The sequence below is a fragment of the Drosophila ananassae genome, chromosome 2L, assembly GCF_017639315.1.
Source record: "Drosophila ananassae strain 14024-0371.13 chromosome 2L, ASM1763931v2, whole genome shotgun sequence".
Classification (NCBI taxonomy): domain Eukaryota; kingdom Metazoa; phylum Arthropoda; class Insecta; order Diptera; family Drosophilidae; genus Drosophila; species Drosophila ananassae.
In genome coordinates this window covers 14,246,826-14,259,517 of record NC_057927.1, presented here as the reverse complement: position 1 = coordinate 14,259,517, position 12,692 = coordinate 14,246,826, and the positions used below count along the sequence as shown (strand labels likewise).

The window sequence follows — 12,692 nt, the reverse complement described above, 5'->3', positions numbered from 1 at the left end:
ACTGCAATGGGACTCACGACAAGTCAAAGGAAGCCCAGTATTGTGGCTAAAAAAGTGAAACATTTAATTAACAATGTATTAGACCTGCCTTTTCTTCTTTAATATTCAATTAAGTGTCTGTTGAAATGAGGAGATTCCTTATTATTAATGATTTAACTGACCGACAGCAAGTTCCTTGACACTCACACAATCGCATAATCATGTATAATTGGATGAAACCAGCGGATGGCCATAACAAGGATAATTGGATGAAATGAGGCGGCTGCCTTTTCTGCTCCTCATTAAGTGCCCGTTTACCGTTTAGTCGCCTGTCAAATCGTCGGTGCGTTATTAGAAAAAGGGGTGTCAAGAGACGAGCAGTTGAGTCAATGACTTATTACGCAAATCGGACAAAGATTCCTTCGCGGACCCGTCTAGGGAGTGGGTGGCAATTGAAGGCGCGTGAGTGGGGCTTGAACCCTGTCCATTTGGTAATAAACGTATTAATTATTTTGTCTTTGTCGCCTGAGTCGTCCTGACAGGACAAACCGATTAAGCTCCATCAAGTATTAAACGAATTAATAAAGACATTCTTAAAGGTTCTCGTGCTTTGCATAGAAAATATTGTTGATAAAAGTTATAGAAAAATTCATGAAAATTATAATGCTCTCAGTAACTACTAGTTACTAACTAGCATTTTAGATGAGACTCTTAAGTTTTAAACAACAATTAAGAGGAAACTCTTTATTCTTCCTATAAAAAGTGTGCCCTTGTTCCAATAAAAAACTTATTTCAAAAGCAAAAGTTTTTCAACATATTCTAATGGAAAATATAACTTTGAGATCCAGTAATTTAGATTGCAGCAATTTGGTAAAGTACAAAATACGTTGGCAATCTAGTTATAAATAGTTACAAACTTGAAAGTTAATTATGCACTTACTATGTACATACATCGCCTCCAATGAAAAGCATAGAAATGGGTAAGGGGGGCATCATTTTGATGGAATTCAATCAGCCATAAAGCATCCTGCTGCTCCTGCCAAGCACCAGAAGGCGTTTGCCTACGTGCTTAATTACAAGCCCGACTCCGGAGCACATCCACATACATAAATACTAGGAGACACGCGTTGAAAGCAATTAAAAACTATGTCAAGTGGGCGATTTCGAAGAGGTGTTATGAGGAGTTTGAATGTCCGGCAACAGTGTTGCTGTTGAAACAGAACTCATGCCAAATCTAAAATTGGTCTAGAGTCATCAAAAACAATTCAAATAAACTTATCTAAATTAAAACAACCTATCCCCAAAACAAATTCAGGAATCACGTATAATATTGTACCTTTTAACCCATTAAAAAGAAATGGTGATAGATAATAATTTCCATTCTGTTAGAAATTTCCATATATGACGTAACCCATCTTAATTACAATTCAGCAGAAACCCTAATACCTCTCAAGTGTCGAACTCATGCCGTTTTTTTTGCCGCAGGACTCCCGGGAAGAGGACTTGACGGATTTATGGCGAGCAATTTTACGCCCGATTGCCGCCGGCCAAGGATGTCGGGGCCCGTTAGCACCTTCGACATGACAGGGGCTACCGGACTGAATCCTTGTCAAATGCCCGTTTAAAGCAAACAATTAATGTGCAAATAAAACCCATTAAATATTAATTGAGTTCGATAATTACGGCGACGGTATTACGGCTGGCAACATGTTGCTGCAACATATGTGGGGCGCCTGCGTTGGCGGAACCTTTGAGCTTCCCCACGACTTCCGACCCCGACCGCCATCAATCCATCAATTGCCTAATGTCTTGGCACACCTTGGTGATTTATTAGGGGGGCTAACCCGCTGTGGCGTCCGTGCTCCTGATTCCGATTCCGACTCGATTTCCATCAGGCCTGGCAACACGCCACACTCGCACCACCAATCGCACGTTTTCATTCATAACTCGTCGCGTGGCCAGGCATCGCCGTATCCTTTGGCGCCGCCTCGTTTCCTGCCTCAACACAGACACTGTGATAGTCGTGCCTCCTCGTGCGGTGTCCTTCGTGTGTGGGCTTCGTGGCGCTTAATATAAAAACACGCCGTAATCGGTCGACTCCGTGAGTCCTCCGCTCGTCGTCAGCCTGTTGCGTTCGAGGAGCAACACCCAAAAACCAGTAGCAGCAACACCATAAGCAGCAACAGATTCCGTTTCAGGAGCTTCACTTTCCGTTTAAGCTGTCACGGCAGGACATTTTCGCGGCGTGGCGCGTAAAGACATAAAATAAATTGGAAAAAAACTCTAAAAATAAATACAAGCCGCTAAACACACGCGAACCGCATCTCGATCGCCATAAATCACATCCCGATTCGTGTGCTTCAGATCTGATTAGACAGGAATTAGGTGCAATTACTACTGATAAGGTGATTTCCTTTTATGTGATAATTTTCGAAAACAGGATTTATGTTTCCGAGATTGTGTTTTAAATTAAATTGTGTATTGTCCTCCTGTCCTCGTCTGCTCCTCATTGACAAATATCAATGACAACAATATCAGATTGCAATTTGTTTGGAAAGGACGAAAACTTGTGCCAGTTTTATCCCCAAATGGGGCAGAGTTGATTGATTGCTTAAAAAACGTTTAAGCTAATTAGTTTTTCCTTTTATGTGCGTATTTCATTCAGGCCCGGGGCACAAAGTAGAGCATTGTGTCTTCGGGGTGTTGCAGGTTTCGGGTAACAGCACAGGACACCACATCCTGTAATTTAATAGACTGCAAACAAGCTTAGTGAAACTTTTTGTTGCCTGCGTCGGCAATCACACCTTGTAATTTGCACGGAACACTGAAGATGGTCTCCCGGTATTGTCCTGGGGATTTACTTTACGAATTGGTTGACCTTGAAATTTCCGTTTTATGGCATTACTAAAATCTGATTTATGCCGACGAGAGCATAAACCGTCAAAAACTTTAGTTCTTCTGTGTTTTTACACATTTTTCATACCATTTGCAAATTCTGGTTCTAACATATACTCGTATTGGTACTCGTATGCAAATAACTTAAGTTGAAGCCTAGATAACAGGATTCCATTTCCTTGTGTGTTCGTCCTGCCTTTGAATTGGCGATAAAACAAGAAGGGACGTGCTGGCAACTAGCCCCGGGCAATCACGATTTCCGTCTCTGGGATATGACAATGCTTGTCAGGAACACAATTCTCAGTGGGGCAGGGCAGTTTTATTGCCTTGAATTCGGTATTACTCTCCGAAAATCAATATTTATATTTGCCCAACTTGAAAATGGAAGAATTCACTCATTACTTCGCCTTCCCCAAAAACTTTCACCAAAGGAATTTCATTTCTCCATGCCCGGGAGACCGGGAGTTAGGGCCAAAAATTTCGGTTTTCTCCACTCTGGTCCCTAATTCAATTCGATTGCAATTTCCGTTGCAACTCCGGCGCGGATAGAACGAACTCTAACATTTTCCAGGGACTAAATGCGATCTATTAAAGGAAATCAATAACCATCAATAGCAATCAAATATTGGATGCCAAAGTGCGACAACCACCCACGGTCTATGGAGCCTGTGGACGCATTCGAATTCATTCCTAAATTCCAATTCGTAAATCCCCGTTCAGCAAATGGCATATATATGACATGTGATTGCCGGCACGACTAATGCTTCTGCCATTTTAGCAGTTACTTATTTTTGATGCCATTTGGTGATTCCCCCTAATGCCCTGGTGACAGGTGGGATCTAATTTTGTAGTCCACTAGCTCCATAGCCCAGTGGAAAACAAAAGAGCTGGGAAGCTGCAACCGAAGAGAGAATTCTGTCAATTTCCCCCATTTGAAATTCAGTTACATTGTTTCCCCGAAAGTAAGTTTGAATTTAAAATCTATTGTGTACAAGGGATAGGAAGCATATTTCTTTAAAATTGCAGTTCCTGATAAATAAAAGTTCAGTTAATTAACTTAATATAATTATATCATGTTTTAGTTATGTAGTTGCTCGTTTAAAAGGTATTCCCCTCCGGCGCAATAGAATTTTAAATGTTCTGTCTCTGACAAGCGTACATAATATTTTACAGCCAGATAATAAAAGTGAACAGTAGAATAGTAAAATATAAGTGAGCACCTGTAACAAGCTAATTATAAAGCAACTGATGCTGCTCACACATTCATTCATTTAAAGGGAACCGACTCTTTCGTCAGCAAGCAAGAATATTTTTATGACTAAGACTGACTTCGTTCATGTTTTTAATTTCCTGCAACTGAATTTTAACCTAGTTATACTTGCAGACTTTACAACATCGTCTTCAATTTAAAACCTCATTTCCTTTTTGAACGCTTGTAGACTCTTGTGTAAATTTGCCCACAACTCCCCAGGTGAGTTGATTGAAAAGTCCACGAGGACATGAGATTTATATACATATGCTGACATTGGGATAAACAAAATGAAAAAGTTTAGAAGTACAGTATATTTACGTGACCCATAAATTATGAGAGCACTTCTTGTTGTCAGAATATAGCACATTTTTCACAGGTTAGCTGTCAGCGTTTTATTTTCTCTATCCCAACGGACCCCGCTGCAGAGGTCAAAGTTTACAAGCGGCGATGTTACCAAATATTTTTTTTTCGAAAATAATAGCCATATATAAGGTTAATTTTTCATTCAGATGAGAACCATTTTAAATGCTGCAATTGTTTCGCATTTAAGATACCCTGTAGTTGCTATGGTTGCCCCGAAACAAGTTTGAATATTTAAATGTTACATGTGATTAATGGCGCAGGATACATCACATTTTTTATACTTTTCAACCAATTTATATGTGAAAATCTGTAAATTGCGCACTCAGCCATGTGGTTCTACTTTCCTGATACATTTTTTTCACCATTTTTTTGTTCCAGAATGATGAAAGCCACAGCGTGGTTTTGTCCGGTGTTATTAACTTTACTGTGTGCCACGAGGCTGGTCTGCACGGCACAGCGAGGAGCTGGATCTGGAACTGGAACAGGAGTAGGTGGTACGGCAGCAGGAGCAGGACCGGAGGCCGGCGGAAGCGGCCGCACAAACGGATATCCTTTGGACTACCCAGATGCACGGAATATTCAGGTGAGCTTTTCAGCTTGATTCTTTGTGAATGACAGCAGTTTTTGTCCATCACTCGCATGAATGTTTTTCGAATGCATATTCAATTATAGCCCGACTGCATTTTCGGAACAGACCTGTTTTTTTCATGGCCTTTCTGACACACGTCGTCGTAGGATTCTGTTTCGTATATATACCGTTTCATATGACGTCCGTGAAAAAAGTACTTCGCAGCTTGCAGGTGCCATCATGATTATGGAATTTAAACTTTCTTAAAAATCAAAATCTCAATTCCCCGAATCCATTTTATTCAATAGAAATCCAGTATAATCTAATCGGTCTAATAAGTGGTGTTTCCGCGGTGAATACCACAACTCAAATGCGGTTTCAACCACGAAGACCTAATCTTCAATCTGGTAATAAATTTAAAATATTTCCTCAACACACACGAACATGGCAACAAATCACCTCCATAAAGTCTAGTATTTCTCAAAAACTAGGGGAATTTTTTGTCAAGGATATCGAAGAAGCTTCATTAGGGAAAAACAAATCACAAAACAATTGTTTGTTTGTGTTGGCCAAGTCCCGATGTTAACAATCAAAAGTTTCGCATCAGCTTTTTAAGAAGTTTTTCAGAAATGTTTTCAAGTCGATTTTTTGTCCTGCGCAATTTATATGGCATTTACTACGCTTATAGAATTCCAGATTAAAGTTATTATGCCGGTAAACAATTTAAGTTTATTTGCTGAAAAAAATAAACGATGGCCATCATGATTGCAAATTATAAAAGCCACCTTCGGGCCATGCTAAAGGCCATGAAACTTTCCATTTCCATCGCCAAATACGACACAGCCGTGAATACGATAGAGTACATAAAAAGTGGTGTTTCGATAAGGGGCGATTTGTAAACTAATCAGTCAAGTACCCAATCATTGATTGATGTTCAATCATTCAGTGCGTCAATCATTTAGTTTATCAAGAGGTGGGAAAATATTGTCATGGTCATGAAAGCAAAAGTTCAAAAAAGGCGATAAGCTATCCCAGTGTGAAGTATAAAGAACAAAATTTCGACAGTCTAGAGTTGTTTTTTAGTTTCATTTTATAATAGTTTAGATTACAGGAACTATAAAGCTATATGACGAATGCGTGACAAAAATAACTGTGTTACCATGAGGAGCCTATAATCTCGAATTTGGCCATAGAGTCGCGTGGCCAATAATAAATTAGTTATAATTTTGTAATATTTGCTAGACACTTTCTTTTAATTGGTTTGTAGCCTATAATTTATAGCCTAGTTGTGTTAACCAAGAATGGAGTTACTCATTGGCCGTAGTCACCTCTGAACCATCAGTAGTGCTCTCTACAGGCTCCTCAGTGGTCTCCTCTCCAGCATCGGTAGTAGACTCCTCCGGAGCCTGAGTAGTTTCTCCTCCAGCATCGGTGGTAGACTCCTCCGGAGCCTGAGTAGTTTCCTCTCCAGCATCGGTGGTAGACTCCTCCGGGGCCTGAGTAGTTTCCTCTCCAGCATCAGTGGTAGACTCCTCCGGGGCCTGAGTAGTTTCCTCTCCAGCATCGGTGGTAGACTCCTCTGGGGCCTGAGTAGTGTCTTCGGCAGCATCGGTGGTAGACTCCTCGGGATCTTCGGGAGCCTGAGTAGTATCAGAGCCGCTTCCTTCATCGGAGTCGGTGGTGGAGTCCTCGGGCTCCTGGGTGGTTGTTTCTTCCGAAGAACCACTTCCCTCCTCTGATTCGGTGGTGGTCTCTTCGGGAGCTTCAGTAGTCTCTACTGGAGCATCGGTAGTCTCGACTGGAGCTTCGGTAGTCTCCACTGGAGCTTCGGTAGTCTCTACTGGAGCATCGGTAGTCTCTACTGGGGCATCGGTAGTCTCTTCTGGGGCTTCGGTAGTCTCTACTGGAGCTTCAGTGGTGGAATCCTCCGGCTCTTCAGGGTTCTGAGTGGTAGATTCCTCCGGGATCTCGGGCGTCAAAGTGGATACTTCTGGAGCTGCAGTTGTAGAATCCACAATATCGTCTTCGGTGCTCAGTTCGGGCAGGTCAGTTGGTGGTGGTGGTGGGGGTCGGTTTCCACCATGTCCGTGTCCGTGGCCATGGCCATTTCCGTGACCATTTCCGTGGCCATTTCCGTGATTGTGACCGTTTCCATGGCCATTTCCGTGTCCACCATTCCACTGACCCTGACCATTTCCATTCCATTGACCCTGTCCCTGACCATTTCCATTCCACTGACCTTGTCCATTGTTGTTCCACTGTCCCTTCAGGGCACTGGTTTCCTCATTTTCCTGGGAGCCCCAGAAGTTCCTAATCCAATTGCCTCCAAAACTTCCGAACCAGCCGCCATTGGGCCTGGCAACAGCCACTCCGACCAAAGCGGTCAACAGAAGAAGCGTAAGAACCTTCATTTCGCAAATGTTTCGTATAAACTGATTGCCCCTCCAGGTGGCTATTGGTTTTTATAGAATTCTGATAACCAGGTCCACTCTCCCAGACGCTGCGACCACACTTGGGCGAGTCCTTATCTTATCGCTATCGTGCCTGATAGTCAGACAAACAATAAGCATAATTTTAATATTTATCTGAACATGAACTTGATTTGCTTGTTTGGCTGTTTACCTTCAAAATAAGATGGACAAATCTGGCCCAAATACGAGTTCGTGGAATTATTTTGCCAAAAAAAAGTAATTAAACTTAATAATTAGTCTTAAGTCTAGACTTTCTCAAGAAGTCAACTGGGATATATCTTTATGATATCCCCATAAAAGCCCAACGAATTTTATGAAGCTTCTCCCTAGAAGACTGTTGCTTTTTTTTTTGCTTTATCACGCCTTGTTTTTTGGGAGGAATTCTGGAGTTATAGGCATTATAAGTAGAAGAGCTATGAATCATAACATTTTTTTGAAATTTTCCGTTTTATCTGTCAAGGGCTGTTATCGGGGGAATTCGCGATTGTTCATCGTGTTTTGGAAAAAACGCCGAACAATACTGATTAGATTTGTAAATTGATTTCCAGCGATTGCTTCCTCAATGCGGGAAAAACAGTGAGTGACCTAATGTTTTTTGATAGCTTCAGTGCTGAGATTACCTTTTCTTCTAGCCATGTAAATAATGTAAATAAAAATCTGGCCAAGTTTTCATTTCCCATTAACACCAAACAATAAAGTTAGTGGCGAAAGAAAAACAGAACTGTTTTTGAATGGATGTTCATAAATAAAAATCTCAGCGGCAGGACTTAAAAACTTTTTGCATTACCTTATCAAGCTTTTATTATGCCATGTGCTGGCCAACTTTGCAGCGAATAGCGAATGTAAATTTACCTAACAACCTACAAATATACTATTTCTAGGATGACTTTCTTCTCGCCAAACGAAACAAGCCGTCTCTCTCCATTGTCAATCCCTTGGATGTGCTGCGTCAGCGGCTCCTTCTGGAAATTGCACGCCGTCAAATGAAGGAGAACTCCCGACAGGTGAGTGTTTTGTTACCTGGGGGAAAAGGGGGGCGTTGCCATAAACGGGCCAAGCTGACCACCACTTGGCAAGGTATTTTTAATAAGCGAAAATAAAAAGGAAAACTTTTTGCTGGCAAGGCCCCAAGACAAACGGAAAACAATTCCCGCTAAAAGGCGGGAGTCCTAAGTAGAAAGAGTAATTTGGGGCGGCGCGGCGCGAAGTATAAATGAAAATGTAGCGGCTAATCAAAACTAGAATACCGAATGAGAAATACTTTCGAAGGACCATAAAGAACGCAGCTGCATAAAGTTTTTTAATTCCCTGCCCGTAGTAGCTGCCGGCAATTTCAATAAATTTTCCATGGGCCGCAGCCAGACTTCCTTCCAAGATTGGCAAGTTCACATTTACCTGCTCTGGGAGTGTAAACATCATCCAGGTAGAGATCCCCAAAACAAAGCTTAAGCACTTCGGATGGCCCTGACACCCCCAAAAATATACCCACATAAGGCTCAGCAAGGACATGGGCGAAACAACGGGGTTATGTGTAACGAAAATATTTTTGCTCCAAAAGCAAAGCGAGTTTATTTGGTTACCGAACCATTCCAAGACCCCAAAGGCCCAAATACTTAACAAAAAAACAAAAAATGGCACAACCAAAAACAACAACAAAAAAATCAAAACGTTTTAATGCAAAGAATTCAAACGATTTTCCTTGATAGCTTCACCTTTCACCCTCCAATGGTTAAATTTTTGTTAAAGAGGGTCCTGCCTGCGATGGATGAGCAACTGGCAAGTCCTTTTAACATTCACATTCACACACGTCAGATAAGAATATTGATTTGTCAAAGGGGTTTTAGAAATTAATCCATGCATCCCAAACGCAATTTGAGACGAGTGTGGAGTATGATGTTTTCCAAAAATACACCTGATACGAATTTAAGTATTCAGCTTTAAAGGAATAAGTGCTGGTTTGGTTTGCTAGAATACGAAATATATCTGCTACTCAATTAATTAAATGATGCAATGACATCTGTCTTACTAGAAAGGTAAGCTCAACTTGGAATTTCAAAAGGTTTTTCTGAAAATTGAGCTCCAAATGCTTAAAATGGTGAAACAGGGTTGAGAATCCTACAGAAGGCAGGTATTTAAAAAGAGGAAAAGCAGATGACATAAATTGTGAAGGCTTTAAAAGGCAAGACAAAATTCGAAAAACAGCTTGACCTCTTGAGCTTTAAGTAATTTACAAAATTAGAATGACCTTTAAACCGAAAAACATCGTTTATTATGTCGCTGTCTAAAGGTCACATTTCCTATCCATCATTTTTTTGGCAATTAATTTATTGCGGCTTTTTATAAACGTAATTAATGTAGTGCTGGTGTTCAAGTGACACTTGATTCTTTATTAATTTAAAAGGTTTAATTGTTTTCAAGTGTCGGACGAACTTTTAACTTGGAATGTGCTATAAACAACTTTGATTTAAGTTCTTGAAGTTAAATTTATTTGAAGAAATCTGATATAATATTCAAAGTTTCATCCCAAAATATTTCCACTGCATGGCATTTAATTTAAATAATCCTAATCAGGTTTTTAGTCATCATGAAATGTATAGTGAAGTATCTAAATCCGCTAAAATATCGGTACAATTTTTAGTTGAAAAGAACCATCTGAAAAAAAAATAAAATTAAATCTCTTGCGGTCCGGTATTCAGTCACTTGAAAATAATGAAATATTCGTATTAAAACGACATTCGATTTGCCAACGAATTTAAATTGTTAATCAAATTTTCAATGTGGTCAGCAAATATGTACCTACATGTGAGAATCTCGTTTAACTTGCTCTTTGCCACGTTTCCCCGTAGACTACGTTGGGTTGGAGGGCACTGGGGGGGTCATGTTGACCCTTTATCGCCTGAGCACTTCCATTGCAAACCGAATAACTTTAACTTCCACACTTAAACAGGTCGAACTGAACCGGGCCATCCTGAAGAACGTGGGCAAACGATTCATGATCCGGGGCGGAGGTGCTCCAAAGGTGCCAACCAGGCGATATCGGGAGCGGGAACGCGAATGGGAACGGGAACGGGAACCGGAGGAGCTGCAGCAGCTGGAGGAGCTCGAGCTCGAACAGGAGCAGCAGCAGGAGCTGGTGCGTGAGCAGGAAGAGCAGGCATTACGTCAACAGCTGCTACCCTGGAAGCATTTCCCCAGCCAACTGTGGAGCTATGGATGGACCCACTCGCAGTCTCCCTACTCTGCGTTACAGTTGGCCGATTCCCTGCAACAGAAAACCACTCGACCGCAGTCACTCCCAGGTCAAAAGCTGCCAAGCTATGCGAAGAAGTCCCTGAACGTGGCCGGACTAGGTCTGGGCGTACGGGCGGTCAGGGGTCATCGGGCTGCCAACGGAAATGAAGCTGCTAACGAAACAACAAATCACGATAATGACGAGAACGAGAATGGTTATGGATCCAGCAAAAACGCAGCTGGATATGTGGACGACGAGGACGATGATGGGGAGGCAGGATTCGATCTCTTTGAAGAGGTGGTTCCATCCGCCCCGGTAGGTGGGAGTGCAGGTGCTTCGGATGCAAATGAGCACCCACCTGTCGGGTGGAACCTGCCGATTCCACCCTATCGCTTTCACAAAAGTCAGCAGAATAACGTTAATTAAGTAACCGAAGGGTGAGAAGCTACAGGATGCAAATGCAAATTCAGATACAGATGAAGATACAGATACATTTACAGATACAGATACAGATACAAATAGAGAGATAGAGATACTTGTGCAAATACACAGATAAACAGATATATTGGTACTGATATTGATATTGCCATTGATGAGGTAATACGGAGGCAGATTAGTGGTAATAGACGGTCCGGATTAAAATGTAAATTGACGGTTCCTAATGGCTGGCTGCAAGGCAGGCATGTTGTGTGTGCACATACTCCCTCGATGATAAAAGAAACAAAAAAAAAAAAATAAATCAAAAACTTACTCCCACGTTGCTAGATGTATTCGCATTTGAATTCTATTTTATCGAAGATAACCAACCAAGGTGTATGTAACAATTTATGCTACCTCTCTCACAGAAACTGTTGAACCCCCTATACCACGACCTTTGATCCCAGGACCCCACCAGCTAATATTTACACCGCAGCTATAGCAAACAAATAAGTCGTAAATGCATTTGTTTTAAATCGTAATTAATAGTGATCTGTGTGTCGTTTCAATAATTATTTTTTAAACGATTGATATTTAATTAATCAGTCACATGCAATATTTATTAACCGAATGGGATTTTCGTGTTTCGTTTTTTTTTATCAAGTAAATAAATTTTACGCTTCATTACAGAATTAAATAATTGTTGTCTACAAACTCCGCGGGCGGAAATTTGTTTGTTTATCCACACAGTAATTTTGATTTGTTATTTTTATTGAATTATGCAACAAATGCTCAAATAGAATAGAACATGAATGAATACTCACACTTATAATTTGTTTGCTCTAAAAATTGGTCACTATTAAATATTTACGTAGTTGATGGTTCAAGTTTTAAGATATTAAGCGAAATAAATGGTTCCAAATCATACGAATACGATACGATACGAATAACGATTTTAAATTAGATGAAACGCAGACCTATGTATTACCCAAGAAAATTCTTCAAGACCCGAGAAAATACGTCACGTGTTGTGTAAATTAACAAGGAATTTACCAAGCAAATTAACTAACCTTTTTAATAATTACGTTCTGTACATTAATTAATTTAATGCAAAATTTATTTCTATATGTGTATGTAAATAAAATGAATTTTTCAGAGAAAAGCTAAACTAAAATAAATGAAATTCCAACCGGAGAAATCAAACGAAAATTATATATTATATAAAATTATATGTATGTACGTATATATTATATATACTTATTAAAAAAAATAAACGAAAAAAATCATGAGGCATTGGCATGACATTCAATTACAATCCGATTGCTTTCGTTCAGTAATAATGGGCCCCTGGATCCTGGAAATATTTGTGAGTCCACAAAGCAATGGGTTGGCGAACAAAGGCTTTTGAACTCACCTTCAATCAATATCCTGGACAATTACGTTAACAGCGCCTTTTGTTTTGACGTCCGCAACAGGCGAGCAGTAAAGTGTACCATGCATTTTTAAAGGCAAATT

General features: G+C 40.5%; 2 protein-coding genes across 2 annotated transcripts; one reads left to right on the top strand and one right to left on the bottom strand.

The window, feature by feature from the left end:
- The first annotated feature begins 2,075 nt into the window (after nt 1–2,075).
- On the top strand, nt 2,076–12,491 carry LOC6499405 (ras guanine nucleotide exchange factor B). The gene is made up of 4 exons (XM_001954666.4): nt 2,076–2,384; nt 4,868–5,072; nt 8,410–8,532; nt 10,476–12,491. Exons 2-4 carry the CDS (start codon nt 4,869–4,871, stop codon nt 11,184–11,186), a joined length of 1,038 nt encoding a protein of 345 aa, XP_001954702.2. The 5' UTR covers nt 2,076–2,384; nt 4,868; the 3' UTR covers nt 11,187–12,491.
- Nucleotides 6,114–7,504, bottom strand: LOC6501178 (cell wall protein IFF6). The gene has a single exon (XM_001954667.3). The coding sequence runs from the start codon at nt 7,466–7,468 to the stop codon at nt 6,365–6,367; it is 1,104 nt and encodes a 367-aa protein (XP_001954703.2). The 5' UTR covers nt 7,469–7,504; the 3' UTR covers nt 6,114–6,364.
- Nucleotides 12,492–12,692: the final 201 nt, after the last annotated feature.